The sequence below is a fragment of the Tauraco erythrolophus genome, chromosome 7 (genome assembly GCF_009769465.1).
Source record: "Tauraco erythrolophus isolate bTauEry1 chromosome 7, bTauEry1.pri, whole genome shotgun sequence".
Classification (NCBI taxonomy): domain Eukaryota; kingdom Metazoa; phylum Chordata; class Aves; order Musophagiformes; family Musophagidae; genus Tauraco; species Tauraco erythrolophus.
In genome coordinates, this window is record NC_141471.1 from 59,526,278 (window position 1) to 59,547,105 (window position 20,828).

A 20,828-nucleotide genomic window follows, 5' to 3' on the forward strand; every position below is an offset into this window, starting at 1 on the left:
TGTAAGTATAGCGCTCTTTGGATAGACATATAGTTGTGTATGTTCTGTGGGTTCATGGAGGAAAGACTTCTGTTGGTCTCCCGAAACCCTGGCGTAACTCTGCTGGTTTTTAAGACTTTCAAAGCACCAGCCTGTGCTCTGTGCTTCTGGTTTTGCTGAAACATCTCTTAAGGCTTATGAAAGGCTAGGGCTTTTAAGCTCTTCAAAGCCTCTGGAATCCGTTCTTATCTATAGCAACTTCCCTTCATGCTTACCTTTCACTATGTGGACACCAGAATATGACCCTTTGCCCTAGAGCACAGTGACTTAGAATTGCAGCAGCTAGGTAATTGTGGTAGTCCAGTTTTTATATAAAAAAAAATCTTTATATAAAAGATTACTAGTATCCCTTTTATGATTTATGCCAATAGAAAGTCTAATCCCAAATACAGGTTCTAATTTTGTTCGCGCAGATTGAATACAAAGATGTCAGCACAATTAATAGGAGAAATTTAAAAGTGGCCACGTTAGTTTTCAAATGGCATTTTTTAAGGATCTTCATAAATCCTTAAATAGCAGCTTTTTAATCATCTTCACAGAAAAGAAAAGCATCTATCATTTTTATATTCATAAACACCTTATTAGATATAATAAATCTACTTGATCTTGTGTTTTGAAATAGATCTTAAATATTATTAAATTATTCCTATCAATTAGATGTACAGCCCTCCATACCTTTCTTTAATTCTTTTTATGGGTATGAGAATATATGATTTTGAAAGAGGTTTGTAACTTTTTTGTAATTCTTGGTAAAGTATTTGTCTTCCTCTCTTGTCAATCCAGTACTAGCATGGTAGATGCTTTGTAAATTATAAAGCAGAAGATAAATTTTTATTTGGATTACTCTTATTACTAATTTTCCAGTTAGGAAATGAAAAAGAACAGGTAATGGAGCTGAGAACAAAATGTAGGAGTGCTTTTGTTTAAAACCCAGTAAGAGCTCTTCGTCTATCAGGAATAAATCCACCGCAACAGAATAGAGCTCAGAGACAGAATGCAGACTTTGTTCAAGCCAGGTGAAGCGCGGTTTCCAAATCCAGACTTCTTGTGTGACTGGTTATTGCTCATTGCACTTTGTCTGAATCTGGGTGACTGCTCATTTCTCTGGCTTCCTCAACTGTCTGGGTTTCTCTTTCTTCTGTGCTATTTTTGTGCTTCCTTAAGTTTGCTCCATGTCAAACCTTTCCAAAGCCCTTTCACACTGAATCATTCCGCTTCTACGTTTATATTTGCTTATCTGTGTATCCACACAGACCAGAAGCTGTGGGTGTAATTGTGTAGCAGATAGATGGATGATTGTGATTGATGTTTTAGTTGTATGATGTACACCTGAGATTTTACAGCTGCGTATAACTGTCTGGGTACATCTTGATGAAAAACTAAAAGTTACTCTGCTTTTAGCTGAATTCCCCGTACTTTGTTCATTATGTCTCAGTGCTTTGTTTCTCTTGGAAAAAATTTATATCCAAGATGGTTTCTGACGTGTTTTGCTACTTCAGTTTGACCTGGTGTAAACACCAGAAAGCCATCTGGATTCATACAGGTTGGAAAAATTTGTGAACACGGGACATAGGAAAAGCAGAATAGACAGAGTAGGAACAGAAGTTTCTGAATTCTGAAAAAAAAAACCCAAAAACAAACTAAAACCAAACAACCAAAAAAACCTCAAACCCAACAAAAACCCAACAAAACTCTTGTTTTCTGTTGTGTTGGTTTTGGTTTTGGGGGTGAGTTTTTTTGTTTGTTTGGGAATGCAAAGCAATGTAGGTGTGAAGTTTGGCACAGGGTGTTTTTTCTGAAAGTCTGTTTTTCTTCCTGTGCTTTTTTGGATTCTTAAACAGCCTGTTACCAGCACTTTTTTTCCAGGCAGTTTCCATCCACCCCCATCAAAGTGTACTTAAACAAAGTTGATGTTGATTGCACTGTTACTCATGTTGGCTGTAAACAACACTGGTCATCAATTAGATTTTTCCTGCTATCATTTTGTCTTTTTGGTATTTCTTTGATTTGTGCATAAGTGTTGCATAAATAATCATTATGAATAATTTAATTGGAGATGTCAGCATTTGCAGATGTCTCATACTAATCCATGCACACATAGCTGCTTTGTAGTTCTGTATATTGCAGCAATCTGTTTTGAATTTAACAAACTAGCTTGTTTGCATGAAGACATCTTAATAAACATTCAAAAGAAAGTACTAAAAACACAGGCAAGGAAAAAGCACAGATGATATTTGTAGGAATCGGTGAATTACAATCCTTGTAGTCTATTCCTTCTAACGGTTGTTTTTCTTCCTGTAGAACATAACTAAACAACCACTTCCCAGATCAACAGAAAATGATGGAATTGGACCAGCTTCCCCACAGGTACGGGGAGGATACAGGGGGTTTGTTTCCTCCTTCACCGCTTCGTTGTCTTTGTGTTACGTTGGCTTAAGTGCCCGATATGTATCTTTGTGCTGGAGTAGGGATGACAAGTCCTCACCTGTCAGGATACTAAGGTGTTTTGTTTGTGTGTAATCCTATTAGCTGGCATTAAGCATTGTCACTGATGCGTGGAGCTTTTTTTGCAGGGGTGGATAAGCAGCACCTGACGGCGTGCCGCAGGCTGCCTCATTGCTCAGGCAGCCAGCGTGGGATTGGGAGTGTTCACCTGGCTCTCAAAAGTAGAGGGAATATTGTGTGGCTAGAAAGCTAATTTCTAGCTGAAGGGAAGGAACTGATAGGCTTAAAAAAAAAACGTTGCTAGTGATAAAGGTGGAAGTCATTCTTTAGTATGTCTCAGAAAACATTTAGCTTGCTGGAGTGGGATTAGCAGTAGCTCCTAGCACGTGTGTCCCAACATTTGATGGAAGGGGCGACATCGTGCAACAATGCTTTCACATCGCTTCTGTAGCACTTGCAGTATGCTGTGCCATAGCACAGAGACTTTTTTTTTGAATGACGTAAATACCTTAGCTGCATGAATCGATTATTTTATGTAAAAATCATAAAGCCGTTTAAAATAAAATTTTAAAAAAAGACTGTTTAAGACAGCATGCTAGAACTAACTACTGCACAAGGACTTTTACAATAAATTTGTTCTCTTAATCATAGGAAAATATCTTTGTGCCTTTGAGATAAATACAGTCTACAGACTTCACTCAAGAAGTGAGTCACAATTATTTTTTTTTACATTTGGAAGAACAGTAAATGCAACTATTTATTTTAGTTACATATTCTTCACTTTTTAAAGGGGTTCCACAGAAATACATTCTTTTGGAAGTTTATATCAGAGCTGTAGTTTATTGGATTTAGTTGCTCTCTGAAATTGCCCACGTCTGGTAGTTGCATGCTTGATTTTTCGGCACAAGGAGGTGATTCTTCTAAGGGAGTGGTAGCTATTTGGTGTTGTGCATGGGATAAGCAACAGTCGTTCCTTTGCCCTGGTCAGGTCTCTCTTTCCGGGGCTTTAGTGTGTCTGTCTTGTCTAAAAGCAGTGCCGAAGTAATTGCTTGCTTTGAATTTTTGCAGCCGAGTGACACTCAGTCTTTTGCCCAGAGGCTTCAGCTCCGAGTTCCCTCCATGGAATCTTTGTTTCGAAGCCCAGTAAAGGATTCCCTGTTCCGCTCTTCTTCTAAGGAGTCCCTGGTACGATCTTCTTCAAAAGACTCATTGAATCGGCTGGACTTGGATGCAGCCGGTCCCACCTTTGATCCACCTTCCGACATTGAAAGTGAAACAGAAGAGCCTCTGGGAAACATGGACAGCCTCAGCAAAGAGCAGCTGCTGCAGCGACTGCGCAGGATGGAGCGCAGTTTGGCCAACTATAGGGCAAAGTACTCTGAGGTAGGAATGTTGTTGCTGACTTACCTGGGTGGAGAGGGGAAAAAGATGAGGCTAACAGGTACTGCGGTAGTGGATAATCGTGTTCTCCTGTTTGGAGCAAACGGATCAACTCACAGCTAACATGGAAGTGAAGTTATTGTTTTAAGTCTAGTTATTTTTGGCCTAGATAGGCCAGATGCTTTTCTGGTAATAAAATGAGGAAATGCTGTTCTTCTCTTGTTTGTAAATAATTTGAAGTTGTCAGCAATAGAGATGAATTAGTAGTTACTCACGTGAAGTAGGCCTGTGATGCTTTCTGCTGAAAGCCTGAAGCAAGGGGTGTTCAGTACAGAGGTGAGAATGGCTCCTACTCACATGACAGCAAATTTATTTTTCCAAAACTTGTTATTGAAGTACGAAATGTGTATTCAATGTATGTGCGATGGGCAAGTGCTTTGTTTTCAATAAAGGAGTTCTACTGCCCGTAATTTGCAGATATCCCCTGGAAGGAATTCATTTAAGGACTATTTGTTTTGCTGTTTGAGTGAAAATCTGTGATATAAGTAGTTTTGCTACTCATTTTCCAAATTGTTGGGAAAAGTAAAGCTTTCCAAGTGGTGGTGTTGGATTTATTTATTTTTTAAGTATGTGTGTTTTGCATTTAAAACCAGTCATTTGCACTGGTTTTTACAGTTCTTTAAACATTTGTTGCCCTCAAATACAAAAATTCCTGTGCAGACTTTTGGTTATTACTGCCAAAATCCCTGGAATCTAAAATATGTATATAGCAATTACAGTATTCAGCATGTGCCTGAAAAAAACAGTTGTCTTCCTTTAGTTCAGGAATTGTTGTCTCCCATTAATTTTTCATTCTGTTCCAGCTAGTATAATGAGATATTTTTTTAAAAGTCTCTGTAAATAGTCTTGCCAAAATGAAAATTCTTCAATTTGTAGGTTTGTTTTGTTTTAGTTTAGTCTGTCCAGGAACTCTTAATTTTCTCTATCAAAAAGGTCTGGGTTTTTTTCTGGTTTTGTATTTCTTTAGTTCAGTTGGAAAAAACTGTTTTGATGGAGCTTAAAAGAAAGTACTTTCAACACGTAATGAGAATTTAAAATGTAAATTTTTTTTTCCATTTGAAGTAGGATACAAACTTAGTATCTCAAAATGTGGTAAGGGAAACCATCCATAGTAGTTTTAGTTTTCTTTTAAGTGCAAAATAAGTATGACTGAAATTACTTTTATGAAATGAAAAGTAATTTTGAATTCTGAAAAAATCCCTGTTTATTTTAAATAAGTGTTTAAAGCTATCATTTGACTTAGAGTTTTCTGGTTTTGGTCTTTTGGATTTGTTTTCCTTTAATTTTTCAGCGATTTGAAAACGGAATATTCTAGTTCCAAGTGCCATTATGCTACTTAAGCTTTGAACAGCTTAGGCAATTGTGATCAAATTTTTAATTAAATTGTGCAGTTACTCATGAAGTCCTTTTGTCAGCTTACAATGAGAAATATTGTCCCCTTCCAGTCTGTCTTTGTCCGCTGGGTATATGCAAAGCACATGGGATGAGAACATTCAGTATTACACAGACCATTTTTTGCTAGACTTGTAAGTGTATTTTTTTAATGCATACTCATTGCAAAATGAATTTTATTTAAGCTCTCTGGGACCTGTACCCTCACAAATGTACATCCCTGCGGGGCAGCTCTCTGGGATGTAACTTGATTTATATACAGTTGTTTTTTTGACTGCCTGTATTGAAGCATGGCTGTTCTTAGAGGTCTTTTTAGTGAAGGGAAAACTGCGTGAATGCTGAGTAACCTCATTGTTTTGTCATGTAGGCTTTATTTTTTTAAGACGTTGGAGATATTTTAGAAATGGGAAAAAGGAAACATTGAGAAAATTTAAGTATGTTTCTGTCAGAAGAGCTTTCTCATGTGAAGTGAAGAGTTTGAAAATGCAGATAGTGATAGAACTAAGCAAATTATTTTGATAGCTGTAAGCAGATCATTACCATCATTGTACCTGATTTCTGTGTTTTAGCTAGTTTCTGCTTATCAAGTTATCCAGCGGGAGAAGAAGAAGCTACAAGTAAGCATTATTTTTCATCCCATCTTGTCCGAATGCTTTTCTGAATCTTAAAACGTGTAGTGCAAACAAGGATTTTCAAGGCCCGGTTGGATGAGGCCCTGAGCAACCTGATCTAGTTGGAGATATCCCTGTTCCTTGCAGGGGGGTTGGACTAGATGACCTTTGAAGGTCCCTTCCAGCCCTAACGATTCTATGATTCTATGATTCTATGATTTAATTTTCAGTGCATTGTGTGTGTATGTTTACACAATATCTTGTGTGTGTATATATATGTGTGTGTGTGTATAACAAAATACTTTCTTAGCTGGGGTTTCTAAGGAAGCCAAGCTAATATTAGTTTGTCAAAATATCTGTGAAGCTATTTGTACTCCAGCCTTTTCTATTGCATCAGCTGAATTCAGGTGAGAGATTGCCAACCTGCAGTTGACAGTTCATGATAATGCTTACACATCAAGTTTGACTTGAAAGAGAAATACAAATCATTAATTCTTCTGCTGAAATACAGTCCTATGAATTTATTTGTACTTTATAAATAAAGTTACGTTTAATACACCTGATGTTTATTCTTCCTTTTTTCAGGGCATTCTGAGTCAAAGTCAGGATAAAGCACTTCGCAGAATTGGAGAACTGAGAGAGGTAATTTCCTTTATCAATTGAGCGTTTACTTTGTGCCACACATACCTAGGCTCTTTCTCTGGCTAGCTTTTGATTTTTTTATTTCTTTTTGTTCACCTTACAAAATATTTCCTATCGCACAGCAGCGTTGTTTACCACTTCTTTTCATTTGTTTATATGGGGTTATTTCTCTGGCTTGTTTTCCATTCAGCAGCTTATTGTCATACTCTTCAGCCAGAGCAGCTGATCATACCAACTGAACTGCTTTTCTGCTCAGTGTGAAACGGGTAGAAATGTACGTGGTTCTTGCTGCAGTATTACTGGGCCTAGCAGTAGATGTCCCTGTGCAATTTGTTGTTCTTCTAGTATTGAGAAATACTAATGTTAGGCAAATACAAGTAATAGGCACTTTTTAATAAAGATTTTAATGACCATCAATAAAAAATTAGGATCAAATTTTTAAAAATACTCGTCTTGATCTAAGTTATAAAATTTACATTGTTTTAATGGATTTGCAGTGTACTTTGATTTCGATCATAACATCAAGTAGGTTGTGTTGTAATTTTTGTCTCATTAGGTTATAGAGAAACTAAAGGAGAAGCTCTAATGTATTTGATATTGATAATAAACACATGAAGCTGAATTAAAGACATGTACAAATTATTGGGCAGAGCAAATCAAAAGGACAATTTCACAAATTCATACTGTCAAACCCTGATGAAGCAGAATGCGAAGCTGAAGCCTTTTTGCTGCCCCAAGAGCCGGTGCAGCATCAGGTTTGGAGATGTGTGAGGGCCTCTCTGTCCATGCTCTTACCTCACCTGGAAGCTGGGTACCAGCTTGCTCAGAGCCACGGGCTTTCTCTGTGGCTGCACTCCTGCTGTAGGTGTGCGCCGTGCCAAGCAGCCACACTGGCAAGGAGGTTGCAAGAGCCATCAGATCATGGTGAGGTCCCACCTTTGCCTGAAGGCAGACCAGCTCCAGGCAGTCCGACATCTCTCCCACACACAGGGATCAGGGTCATTCCCTTGAGGGCGAGGGATGGCAACTGTGAGCATCCGGATGTGCTCGTAAGCCCCTGCACAACCAGTCAGGCAGGCAGTCATTTAAAAGGAGGTCACTGGCAAATTGGTGGGCACTTTTCTTCAGCAAGGCAGGGTGTAATCCAGGTAAGCAGGCTGTGAACCGTGTGTGCCACGGGGATAGGATTTTGGTTCAGATCTGTGCCGTTTCTGCCCCAGCAGCTGAGAACAGGGGCCAGAATACTGAGTCTGCTGCACTCGCCAGAGCCTGTGCCTTCGCTCTCCTCCTGTCCTAAGCCAAACTGTCAGCCCATAGGAGGGGAAAACCCACAGCATTACTGACAGAAGTGGTTTGCCAATGTTTTTTTTTTCCAGTTCACTACAAGGTCAAATGAAAGAAGCTCGTCCTGTGTTAAGTCTGTATCTGCATGCTCCAGTAGGTTTAGTTTTCCAGCTTGTTGGGTTGATAAAGTTTGGAAGGCATATATATGCCACAGTTAAAGCTTTTGATTATGAAAAAGGGTTGGATGTGTGCATACTTATTTTTCACTTCTTCTGTCATAGTCTTTCCAATCATATATATCTTATATATATTTTTTTCTGAGTTTTATGTATATAAATTTATATATATATTTGACGTAAAATTTAATTTAATTCTTGTAAATCTTGTAGATTTAAAGATTCCTTCAAATCTAACACTGACATTCTTTTTTGTTAATTGAAAAACTTCAAAAAGTAGTTTTTTAGTCTTTGGGAAGCCCAAGTATTATAGCATTAGGTAAAACAGACTTAAAAGAAAAATTACAAATAAAATGGTATGTTGTTCATTGTGGAAGCTAAAATGATACAAAATAGATCACTCATTGATGTAATAATTTGTTATCAGAAATGAATTTTAAAAAATATTTTCTTCATCATAGAGTCTATTTTCCCCATACATACATTGAATCAGACAAGTTTCTTCTAAGAGGGCCGTGTAAGACTAAACTAAGTCTCCTCTGAGGCCAAGTTGACAGCATGAGAGAGTCACTGGAAATCAGTGTGTCTCTTGCTTACCTTAGTTTTTTCGTGTTAAGAATAATTCCTCAATAGCAGTTTTCAAGCAGTCTTAGCGTTCTCCTTCTCAGCCAAGGATCAGATGGGACTTTGAGATCGAAAGAGGACTATTTCTGTGTTGGCTTCAGTAAATCTCTTTGGCGCTTGTTCTTGCACTGAGCTGCTTTGCTTTGCTTGGAAGGAATTGCTTCCAAAGCTCAGAAGCACGAGGCAGAAGGGTGATCAGTAGCTGTGGAGAACCTGAGGTGATGCGGGGCTAAAAAGTGGATATAGTTATTTGGGGAGAGAGAGGAGTAGTTTTCCCAGGGATGCCTTCCAGCACTGTCCCTCGTGTGCGTGGCTGGGCAGGCTCAGCTCGCACCGCTGTGCTTCTCAAAGCGGCTATCAGGCTCAGGTATTGCAGCCAGGATTTGCTCTTGGAGGTGGGGGATAGGCAGCAAGAGAGCAGAAAAGCAAGATTCAGAGTTGGAGGAAAGCAACGTGGAAAGCATCCAGTGACCTGTGTTCTGTCTCTTGTTTGCTTTTTCATCCTTTCCTTCTCTTTCTGTCATCCTCTATCTTTGCCTGGCTAACAGAACCCATGTTTATGGGTAGTGCTTGCTTTTATACAAGTGATCTTTGCAGAATAGTGCTCATAGAAGCATTAGTTTCCTGGGATAAATTGCTGGGGAGATATATATGGATGAAGTAGATATATAAATAAAAAAAATACAAGTTTGGGAAATTATTCATAGTACATGCATGAAATGCGTATGGTTCTGATTCTCTCAATAAGCAGTTAGATGTGAATTGATTTAACTTTAAATGCTTTTTTATTAGAACAATAATTATTTAAAGAAATCAAAATATTTAAACTTCAAAAGTGTAGAATGTAAATGAAAGAAGCCTCCCTAGCCAGTATTTTGTAAGATTATGTAGATCCTACTAATGCATTTAGGCAACATATGAAAGTTTCTAAAGGTGGTCAGTCAAATAAACGCAAGTAAAGCCACACACTTAAGTTCTTGGGCATATTCTGGCGTTCTTATTTGTGACACACTTGAGGAATAAAAAAGCCGATGGCATTTGTCCTGTTAGAATGCTTGCATATTGAATGAGCATAAGAGGAATTTACATTTCTGCTGTTCATGTTGACTTAATCTGGTGGCTAAATGAAGAATTTAGTTTACCGAAGTGCAGTCTTCAGCTTCCAGGACAAATGTGTGCATGGAAAAGAGTTTTCAGGAGCAGACTTGAAGTGCTCCCTACACAAACTTATTTTTAGAAAGAAAGAATCCTTGATAGTTTTGCATCAAATCTAGACTCTTGCTGTTTTAATGCTAGCATTGTAATGATATGTTCTTACTGTGTTGTGTGGAATGTTGTATAGTGAAAGCAATATCCACTTTATGGTTGTATTCTGGGGTCACTGCTGTGGATAAGTGTTTTTAGTATTATTTCATAATATTTTGATAAGCCTTTTAAATTCACATTTCAGTTTTCGTTTGAGATGTGTTTGTTTATGATTCTCAGGAGCTCCAGATGGATCAACAAGCTAAGAAACATCTTCAAGAGGAATTTGATGCTTCCTTAGAAGAAAAGGATCAACTTATTAGTGTCCTACAAACTCAGGTGAGATACCTTACCCAACAGATATTCTTTAAAATTGCTGCTCTTACTTTTTTTCTTAAATTATGTATTTCCTATAATGCATGTCCATGGCTTATTGTAATTGCTATGATGTTGTAAAACTTCTTGAGAACTTATGGTTATTTAGAAATTAAGTGCATCTTTGTGGTAGAGGATACCTTTGTAAAATCTCACTCATGGTAAATATGATTATTTGATCTGCGCTTATATACCTTTGTAATGCCTTTATGATCAAGAACACAACATTAGCAGATGTCTGAGCTACAATTGCTTTGGCAAAACTTGTGTATTCTGCTTAATTGGTCTTTCTCCACTCATAATGATACTATTTTTGTTAATTGGAAACATAATTCTAATTTTAAAAAATGCTAAAAAAATTCAGACAGATATTTCGTTTCTCCACTTGCTGATAAAATTTTATCTAGCTCTCTACTTTTGAAGATGAAAATATGATCTACTTAGAATCCTTGTTTTTAACAACAAGAATATTTTGTTTAGGTATCGTTGCTGAAACAAAGGCTACAGAATGGTCAGATAGACACTGAATTGCCTGATCCCAATATCCAACCACAAGTTCAGAGTCCAACAAAAGAAATCAGTACAGAAAATACTGCGGAACTAGGAAGCCGTGGTAGGTATTGCAGCTTTTTCAAGAGATCTTGAATTTTGGGGGATAAGCCTGCTGTTATTTGTGATGGCGTAACAATAAGGACTGAACATGTCATAGTAAGGATATATTTTCTAGGAGGAGACAATTGGTTTGAAACAGTAAAATATTACCCAATGTGCTAGTTATACAGAGAGGAGTACAGCTTGGAAAGACGCTAAACATGGCCTTTATCCTGCTGAATGTAGTATTGCCAACTTGGATATTTTAGAATTAACGTCATACCCAGCCCTGAGAAAGCAGGAATCTGTGTGCTTGGCACTCGAGCAGTGTGATTTGCTTTGCTTTGTGTTTTTTCCTGTTTGTGAATATTTTCTTAGTAGCAGCAGGCAGGTTTTTAAATCATGATGACTTTTTAATTGCACAGAAAACCTTGTTGAATAATAGTTTGGTTTTGAGGCTTGTTTAGTAACTGTTTTGTGAATTAATTTGGGGTGAGAGACTGCATTTACGATTTTGTGTATGTGTAGCATGCTTCTGGCAGTTACAGTGGTCACTAGGAAGTTTTTCAGACTTTGCACAGCTTGCTGTAGAGACCTGTGAGTTGCCTGCAGTGTGAATGATGAATGCAGATTTACATTTTGGAAACAGTATCCATACAATAACGTTGGTATGTTGTCTCGTAGAGGGTAGTGGAGATTCTGTTAAAACACTGGAAACTCTTAACCAGAGGGTGAAGCGCCAAGAGAACTTACTGCAACGTTGTAAGGAGATGATTCAGTCTCATAAGGAGCGCTGCGCCCAATTAACCAACGAGAAAGAGGCACTTCAAGAACAGTTAGAAGAAAGACTTCAGGAACTGGAGAAAATGAAGGTGTGGAAAATGCTCTTAACTCTTAACTAAAATACAGTAAGAATCATAGAATGGTTTGGGTTGGAAGGGACCTCAAAGATCATCTAGTTCCAACCCCCCTGCCATGGGCAGGGAAACCCTCCACTACACCAGGTTACCCAAAGCCTCATCCAGCCTGCCCTTGAACACTGCCAGGGCTGGGGCATCTACAACTTGTCTGGGCAACCTGTTCTAGTACCTCACCACCCTCTGAGTGAAAAATTTCTTCCTATAATCAAAATCTCTCATCTTTCAGTTTAAAGCCATTGCCCCTTGTCCTGTCACTACACGCCCTTGGAAAAAGTCCCTCTCCAGCTTTCCTGTAGGCCCCCTTTAAGTACTGGAAGGCTGTGATAAGATCACCCCGGAGCCTTCTCTTCTCCAGGCTGAACAGAGAACTCTGAATGGAGTAAGAACTCCATTATTTCCAGAATTTATTAATAGGGCAGACCATTAAACAAACTGTCCCTGTACTTTTTTGTAGTTAAAGGTGCAAAACCCACCTGCAATGAACACATTGAGCAATTACTCAAAAAAACTGTAAAGAAGGGTATTAAAACTTACTGTATGAATAACCATCAAAATGGTATCAGAAATAAAGTAGCTGTGGGAAGTTGGGGTGAGGAAAAGACTGTCCTGTCACAGAAGACAGGAGGTAAAGTGAGAGAAGCTGAGCAGAGCTAAACCTTTAAGACATAGTGGAAGAAGCATCAGTTATGTAAATAAACAGAAAATAAAAAGAGGCAGGTCAGTGGAGGGCACAATATAGTGAAGATAACATAAGTGCAGTGCCAAAGATAAATTAATATTTTGCTCAGTTTTCCTTTTAAGGCCGTTAATGCTGAGTGTGGTGTACAAGTAGGGCGACTGATAGTAATGCAAACGTGAAAATGTGCTGAGTAGAGCTGTACTCATCCTCACTTCTGGAGATCAGGTTCTCTTATCTGCCTTGTTCTCTGAGCACTAGCCCAGCTTGAAAGAGCTCTGAAAGACTGGAGTGTTTTAAGGACCTTTTCCAGAGCAAGGCAGGTAATAAGCAGTTACGCTGCATTGCTGAGATCCTCTTGTAAGCCACGATGCAGGTAACAGAGCAGATGCCTTAGGCATGTTTCTTGCCCGTTTTGCTGTAGCAGCTCTGACATCCATGAGGGAACTTTGGAGGCCTACACAAAAAAAAAAGGCCTACACATATCTGAACAAAGATACACATATCAATTATCATGAAAGCCATGAGGCAGCCTGGCACTGAGAGATTTAAAAGTAATTTAAAGCTGTCTCCTTTAATTTCCCTGGATTCTGTTTGGTGCTCTTCGTCCAAGGCATAATGCAGGGTAAGAGCTGTTTGTCAGAATAAAGCATTTTCTTACAGATGGCAGTGCTTTAAACCTTGTGGTTGGGGTCTTTTTTTTTTTTAGGACCTTCACATGGCTGAGAAGACTAAGCTGATTACGCAGCTGCGCGATGCAAAGAATTTGATTGAGCAGCTAGAACAAGACAAGGTAAACAAAAAAATTTCTTTCAAGTCAGTGTAGTTTGTGAAGATGATGTTTTAAAACTCATAGTATCTGGCTTCTTGGTATTAAAAGCTGTTCTTAGCTGTCTGATGTGGTTTGGTTTATGTTTTAACGAACAAATAATTCAAGCTGCCCGAGGATTTTATTGTATAGATACTTTAGGGTATTTGTCTGTTAGGTTATACTTAATACTGCAAGACGATGTTGTTTTCGATGGAGCAATTATGCTGAATACACTCCTCAATGCCAGCTTTAAAAAAGTAGAACATCAGAAAAAACCAACCAACCAAACAAAATACCCCCAAACACTAATGAAGATGAGATACAGTGTTAAAGGATTTAAAAAATGACCAACGAAGGAGAAGGAACTGTAGTTTCTTAGAAATATGAAGAGTTTCTCTGCTTTTTGTTCCTTTAAGTTTTTTTTTAGCACAGTCTTGGTACATGGAGTAAGTTCTGGTGCTGTGATAAGCAACATGACTGACACTCATTGTATGTTCTCTAAGGAGAAGCACACACACTACAGTCCTTTTAGTTTTGGTTTCTTTACAGAATGCATATTTCAAAGACAAGTACCTGTACCAGAAGGAGGAAGTTCTCTGATGGTCCTTAGTTCTTGGAGGAGTTCTTTTCACTGCTAGATAAAAATTTGGCTACTCTTCAAAATAATCCCTATTCTTACCTTCTTTTTATTACCATTTTCTGTTTTCTAACGTAGAGAAATACTGTGATCTCTGGTCTTGTAGTAGTAGACTAAAGTTTATTCCTGACAAGTATCGTGTTCTGACTTGAAATTGGTTTAGCTATATGTTTTATTTATTTGCTAGCTTTTTATCACAAGGACCTTTTCCATAGGGCATGGTAATTGCAGAGACAAAGCGACAAATGCACGAAACATTGGAAATGAAGGAGGAGGAGATAGCCCAACTGCGTGCTCGGATCAAACAAATAACTACAAAAGGCGAGGAATTAAAAGAACAGAAGGAAAAATCTGAAAGAGCTGGTAAGAAATTCTGGGGATTATTCACTTTCACATTTAAACATGACAAAGCTTCAGCGTGGTCTTCTTGCACTCTTTCATCACTTGTGGTTTGGAATGAATATTAAGAGATGCTCTTTTTCCTAATGTTCTGCATATCACCCCTGCTAGCATCCTTACTAACTTCACTTCTGACCAGCAGAGTTTAAGGGTTTTTTTCACTGGTTTGTCTCTGTTATCAATTCAACTGGAGTTAAGAAGGAAACTGTTGAAGAGCAGCTGTACTTTCCCATTTGTAGGAGAAAAGATTGATAGAGTTCTGTGCTGGTGTAACTTCAGGAGGGAAACTTACAACTATCTATAAATTATCATTATTACGCCACTAGTATTTTACGTAGTAAACGTAGCCGTGAGTGTATAAGAGCTTGGGAAAAAGTAGAAATGAGAGGATTTGTTAAAACCATAATAAGCATTTTATTTCAATAATTGTAGCAGAAGCATTTCTGATTTCTATTTAGCGAAACAGCAGTGATGATTCCTTTTGCTTCAGGCTTGGAACCTTATGTAACTGTTACATGCTGTAGTTTGCTTTTGATGGAAATTGGGTAACATTAATTACGTGTGCCTGCAGTTCTCCTTTTGCTTGAAACTCAATTAAAAGGTCAATCTGCCCTACCTTTGTTTTTTAAACAGTGAAATTGTTTTGCACAATATGTATCAAAATTATTGTAGAAGAATTTAGTTTTCTCTCATAGGCGTCTAAAGGAGTTCACTTTTTCGGCAGAAGCTCAGATGTGGTTAGCTTGCATGAAACATGGTGCATATTTTCTTTCTCTAAAAAGCAATGAGAAGTTCAAACAACACAGTTCATAGGGTTTTATTTTAAATCTATGTCGATTTAGATCAGAACTTTCAATTTTAAAGATTACTTTGGGTAGATGATTCAGTTGTGATACAGAAAAGCAGCTTGAATGTCCATCTTGTGAAAGTAACACATTTGATTAGGTGCCCTCCTCTCCTACCCTTTCGGGTTGCACATGTCTTTTTAGTTCTGGAAATTCATATTTCAGAAGTCAGTCAGTCCTGCTAAAGTTGGATTTTGTTCAGTTCTTGGAGACTAGGAAGCTTTTCTTCATGATTTTTTTTAAAAAAAAAAGGCTGAAGAATATTTTAATATTTTTATAGATGTGAAGTTATTGCCATTGTTTGAAACACTGTGTTTTTTGAAACGATAGAAACCTCTGAATTATGAACTAATATGTAGACACTCTCATTAATACTGTAATTTCCTCAGGTTTGCATAGCCAGAAGCTGAAAACGGGTTAGAGCTGATGCTCTGGATACCTGGAAAACTTAACTATTGTACTGAGAAATAATTTCACTGATGAATAATGTGTTGAGTATGCTGCACTTTTCTAGGGGAAGTTTTATGTTATATATGCTCTCTTTTAAATAAAATTTTAAATACTTTTGGTAACCTTTATGGTGCATAAACATCCACTTTACCTTTGAATGCATTTATTTTTGTATTCTGTCAAGCATACGTATATAAATATTGGAACCTTTGGAAAATTACTTAATACTACTTCAAAGACAGGCAAAATTGTACAGTGAGCTTTATTAGATTTTCCTATTACTTCCTTGGCTTTATGCTTTCCAAAAAAGTTGTGACATACAATGGAAGTGTAGTTCTATACAGTTGAACTAAATTGTTCAGGCATTCGAGAAAACCACCCTCAATATTGGAAGAGCCTGAAATTCCTTCTAGGTCACAACCTTTGAGTTGTACCAGTTTTAAGAATTTGGCAGTTTCATGATTTTGAGGTCAACATGTTTAAAATTCTGTTTCTCGGATAGTTGATGTGAGATGCTTTTAAATTCTAGACTTCTCTTTTTCTATATCATGATTTAGTGAGGAATTGACTTCATGGAATACTGTGTTTGTAGAAATGTTAATTTCATTTATGTTATGATAAAATAAGGATAAGCATAATACACTTATACTTGGAGTTCACTTTCATAGTGGTATATTGCAGGCTAAAAAGTAGTGTATTTTTCCACTTTGTGTTTTTAACTTACCTAGAGTTACGTGTCTGGCTTTTTCTTTGTAATTCAGTGACTTTAGTGAAATTTTCCAGTGTTTGATTTAATATTAATGCATTTTGTGTACTGAAATAGTGCAGAGGTATGTATGCTTATTTTGTGCGTGTTGTGTGAACTGTTAACTTGGTCTCCCCAGTTGAAGTTCATTTTTTTTGTAGTTAGAGGTACATTATGTTGAAATCTCACAGAGCATCTTGTTTTTGTGCATCCACACATGCCAATAAGTGAATCATGGTGCCTTTCCCAAGCCTTGTATGAACAGGACTGGGGTAAGGGCTCTTTTTTCTTACATCACACATTGGGTGCTTGAACTGGGCTCTAAAAAGTAAATTCTGTGCTTCTCAGGCACTTTTACTTGAAGTAACTGCAACTGAATTTTTTTTTAAGCTTTGCCATGTACATAGATTATTTACATTTTGCTTCAACAAAGCTATTTATAGTATTTGTAACTTTACTGGTAAACTGAAGTTTATTACTCCTGAGACTACTTAGCATAAGTCCTTTCTAACTTCTCAGGATGCTCATTATTGACTAACTTATATTCTGTACAGTAAACAAAAAAAAAGTCTTTAGAAAGCAAATTCATTTTGCTTCACTTGCCATTTTTTGTAGGCAACATTTCTTTTGCAAGCTTAGCTAACATGTGCTTTGCACCTTGTTACAGAGAAACAAAAACCTTGCACTGTGCGTTTAAAATCCTGCCTAGATGCACACATCAATTACAGGAAATAAACTCAACCTTTGTTTCTCAAACTCTTGACAAGATGCCTGCTGTCAGCCTTCAGGAAGAAAACGTGTAAATCCCTCCTTTGCCATCCTGTCCAGTGCTTTCTCCAAGACTTTCAGCAGCAGATGGCACTGCAGTTAAAGATAACACGTAATGCAGCCCCGGGAAGTGAGCGAGAAGCCTTGGCAGTGGGGACTGGTGTTACACTGGGTGGGAGAGGCAAGGAGAAAGGAGCTGAGGCTGGTCTTCTGGAGTAGCGTGTGTAAAGCAGTCAACTCTCTAGCACACGTTTTATAAAAATCAGGTTTGCAACCTTGCACTTCTTCAGCTCTGCTCAGGCTCTTTTTGTGTAATTGATGCCCAGAAATTGTGATCTGTCTGGCTTGGTCACATGAAAGGGATTTTGTAAGACTCTCTTGGTGTTCTTGTTCCTGGTTCTGATTTGCCACTGTACCTTTGTGAGACTGCACTTAGGCAGTACCTCGGTTAACAGATCTTCCCTCAACAGTAGCTCTGCTGGTTGGGGAAGAGCACAGGTAGCGCCTTTACTCTTTGCATTCAGAATAGATGGATTTGGATAAAACCATCAACTTTTATTCCAGGCTGTTATCCACAGTAGAACTAAACTCTCCCATAGATTAAAACCAATAATAATAATTTGCACCATGTCCTTTCCACTTGATGATGGTTTAGCCCTCCGCTCATTTGAAACTTCATTGTGTCATGCTACACTAGAATTAACTACTTTGAATAAAAGTGTTCTGTTTTGCTCCAGTGCTAAAAGTGCCTGAGATGCATATAATTTAACTTTTAGAGAGCTGAGTGTGTTTCTGTGAAGCGTTGCTTCTTTGTGCTTTCATATCCGCTTGGCATCTTCTCCATCAGCTTTTGTCTAGCTTCTGTGTTAGCATCCTGCCTGCGACGACGGCGATGCAGCTGGTGCTCTGCATGTTGCTCAGTTCTTCTATATCAGTAGTCAATCCTAGTGTGAACCTGGGTCTTCTCTTGGGCGGAGTTGTGGGCTGTGGCAAATGCATTCTCTTTCCTTTTGTAGAAGTTAACCGGTTTCTCAAATGAAGTTCAAGTATATGTTGCTCAGAACAAGAATCTGAAAACATGTACAGAAAAGTGAAATGACCTAATCTTTTACTTGCAGGCTTTATTCTTAAGCTATACTTGGTAAAGGTCTGTAGGGTTTTTTTTTAAAAAAAAAAAAACAAAAACAAAACATTTATGATGCTGTAGTACTGAAGGATTTGGCCCATTTTGCTGGCTGTGAGTGCTTTTGTTAGGGCTGAGAGGAGCTTCAGGGAAGTCGGTGCCGTTCTCCAAACACACTTGTGCAGGCTGGGTTCATAACCGAGTTGTGCTCGGGTGGACTTGAGTCCTGCAGGTCCCAGGTGGCAAATGCCTTCGTGGGGACTGGGAAGAACTGTGCTTGGAAATAGAGGAACTGTAAGCCTCATGCATGTTTGCATTATGCTTTGGACTGTTCTGCTGTTTGAAATAATCTCTAGTGCTCTTAGGTTTTGGTAATGATTTTTAATATTTATTGTTCAAGTAGAACTGGGAGTGAAAAAGTGAATGCAGTGATGTGTTTTGGTATTGCCAGGGTCAATAACAACCCTGTTTTGCCCTAAAACATGATTGTTGCTGTGAGTAGTTAGAAAAAGACTTCCTCAGAAAACAGAAGAAAATTTTGGAAAAGGTCAGCATTTGAGTGAATGCAATGTTACAGAATTAAGTTACTTGAAAACATACTTGCAGCATTGCCTTAGAAGTATAAATAGATTGTGGTTAAAAGCTTCAGTTTTGAATGTTATCAGAAGAGGTGGAATGGGAATTATTATTCACTTCTCAAACATATGCCTGAATGTTATTAAAGATAGTTTTAAAAGAACAGGGATTATGAGAATTGTTGTGAATGATTATTAAGTAATCGTGACTCAAGGAAACCAGGGAAATGTGTACCTGTTATGATTATCTTTTGGAGATAGAACTATGTGGAAGAAAGCTTAGCGTACTGAGGAACACTTTAAGAATTATTCTGTTCTGTCTGCTCCAAGTAGTCCAGGGTATAGTAGAATAATATACTTCTAGGGTTTTTGTGCCCTGATAAATTACAATCTTGATACTGGCACTGTGATTTTGAATTTTACAGAGGTGTTTTGCCAAAGTTCTTTTGTGCAAAAAATTACCCATTTAGTAGGCTGTTCTGAGACTGAATTTTTCTTTGATATGCAGCAGGGGTTTTCCTCATTGATGATCTGTCTATTCAGGAAAGGAGATTTCCCTAATAATGGTCAAATTCTAGTCTTGTGTAGTTCTGTATAGATTCTGCCATCAGTTTCAGTGAGGAACTCAAATACTGGTATTTAATAATAATAATAGTAGTAGCAGCAGTAGTAATAATACAACCAGCTCACAACACAGGAGTTTATTTGCTTTCTCTTTATATCTAAATTATTGTCTATGAAGTGAATAATTATTATCTATGAAGTGAACCTCAGGCCAGGTTGGATGAGGCTTTGGGCAACCTGGTGTAGTGGAGGGTGTCCCTGCCCATGGCAGGGGGGTTGGAACTAGATGATCTTTGAGGTCCCTTCCAACCCTAACCATTCTGTGAATAACGTATGTTAGAATATTTCTCCTTAGCGTGGGAAGGAGCTATGGAATTATTGTTTCCCATTTGTAAATTAAAATGTGTTTCAGCAGACTTGTGCATCTTATGCAAATGTAAATAAATTTCATCACTGCAGCTTGAGTGTTCTTTTGAAACATCTTACAGATACTCAAAATTTTTGGAAGCAAATCTTAATATTTTTTTCTGACATTTTATTTGCAAAGTTTAGAAGCACAGGATAGTCTTCATAACACAGAAATGTTTTTCCAATGTCTCTGATTTGCATTGATAGTAGTTTGCATTAAAAGTAAACAGTGAAATAATGAAATTAGCAAAGCCATCCCTATGGACTCACCCAGCCCGCTGTTTAAAGAAAAGATTATTTAGTTTGTACAGTTTGAAATGAGCAACTTTTAGGTAAATAAAGTGCCTGGTATTATACTTCAGTGTTCTTAGGATGAACTCTTTCATGATTCAGTAAAAACTTGACTGGCATAGCAGTCATTCCTGGTTTATGTCTGCTTGTTTAGTGGATGAACAACTTGTGAATTGCCATTTCTTCATGCAGCTTTTTTCCTCTTCTTCAAAGGTATTCAGCATATATAACCAGAAGAGCCATAATTCATTTATATGGCTTATGTATTTTATAGTGATTTTAGGGGAAGAAGTAGAAGCTACCAAATGTATTGGAAGACTTTCACAACTATTTGTCAGTTCTCTTTACTTTCTAGATAATAAACTCATGTGATTTCTTGATGGATTCCTAAGTTCATTCTTCTGTTACTTGTGTAGTTTACAGTTACTGAGAACTCTCTTCTATCAATGGACATACATATTTCTTGACTATTATATGCTTTTTTTTTTCTTTGCAGCTTTTGAAGAGCTTGAGAGGGCTCTGAGTATTGCCCAAAAGACAGAGGAAGCCCGGAAAAAATTGCAGGCAGATATGGATGAAAAAATCAAAGCAGTAGAAAAGGCAAGTGAGGAAGAGAGGGTAAATCTTCAACGGGAGTTAACCAGAGTGAAACAAGAGGTGGTTGAGATTATGAAGGTAAAAGCTGAAACTCACCCTGTATTATTGGCTTTTAATCTAATAATTCGATTACAATTAAACTATGGTTGTAAAAT

General features: G+C 37.7%; 1 protein-coding gene across 2 annotated transcripts in view; it reads left to right on the forward strand.

The window, feature by feature from the left end:
- The window catches only part of GOLGA4 (golgin A4), a 77,057-nt gene that overhangs the window by 19,718 nt on the left and 36,511 nt on the right, over positions 1–20,828 (forward strand). Inside the window, exons 4-13 of one of the 2 annotated variants that reach the window (XM_086614324.1) lie at positions 2,341–2,406; positions 3,553–3,867; positions 5,886–5,933; positions 6,513–6,569; positions 10,139–10,237; positions 10,754–10,886; positions 11,549–11,736; positions 13,170–13,253; positions 14,124–14,271; positions 20,573–20,751. In XM_086614324.1, coding sequence (XP_086470450.1) covers positions 2,341–2,406; positions 3,553–3,867; positions 5,886–5,933; positions 6,513–6,569; positions 10,139–10,237; positions 10,754–10,886; positions 11,549–11,736; positions 13,170–13,253; positions 14,124–14,271; positions 20,573–20,751 — 1,317 coding nt within the window. Of the gene's footprint in view, positions 1–2,340; positions 2,407–3,552; positions 3,868–5,885; positions 5,934–6,512; positions 6,570–10,138; positions 10,238–10,753; positions 10,887–11,548; positions 11,737–13,169; positions 13,254–14,123; positions 14,272–20,572; positions 20,752–20,828 lie in introns of those variants that run through there. The other variant, XM_086614325.1, reaches the window with a different exon arrangement.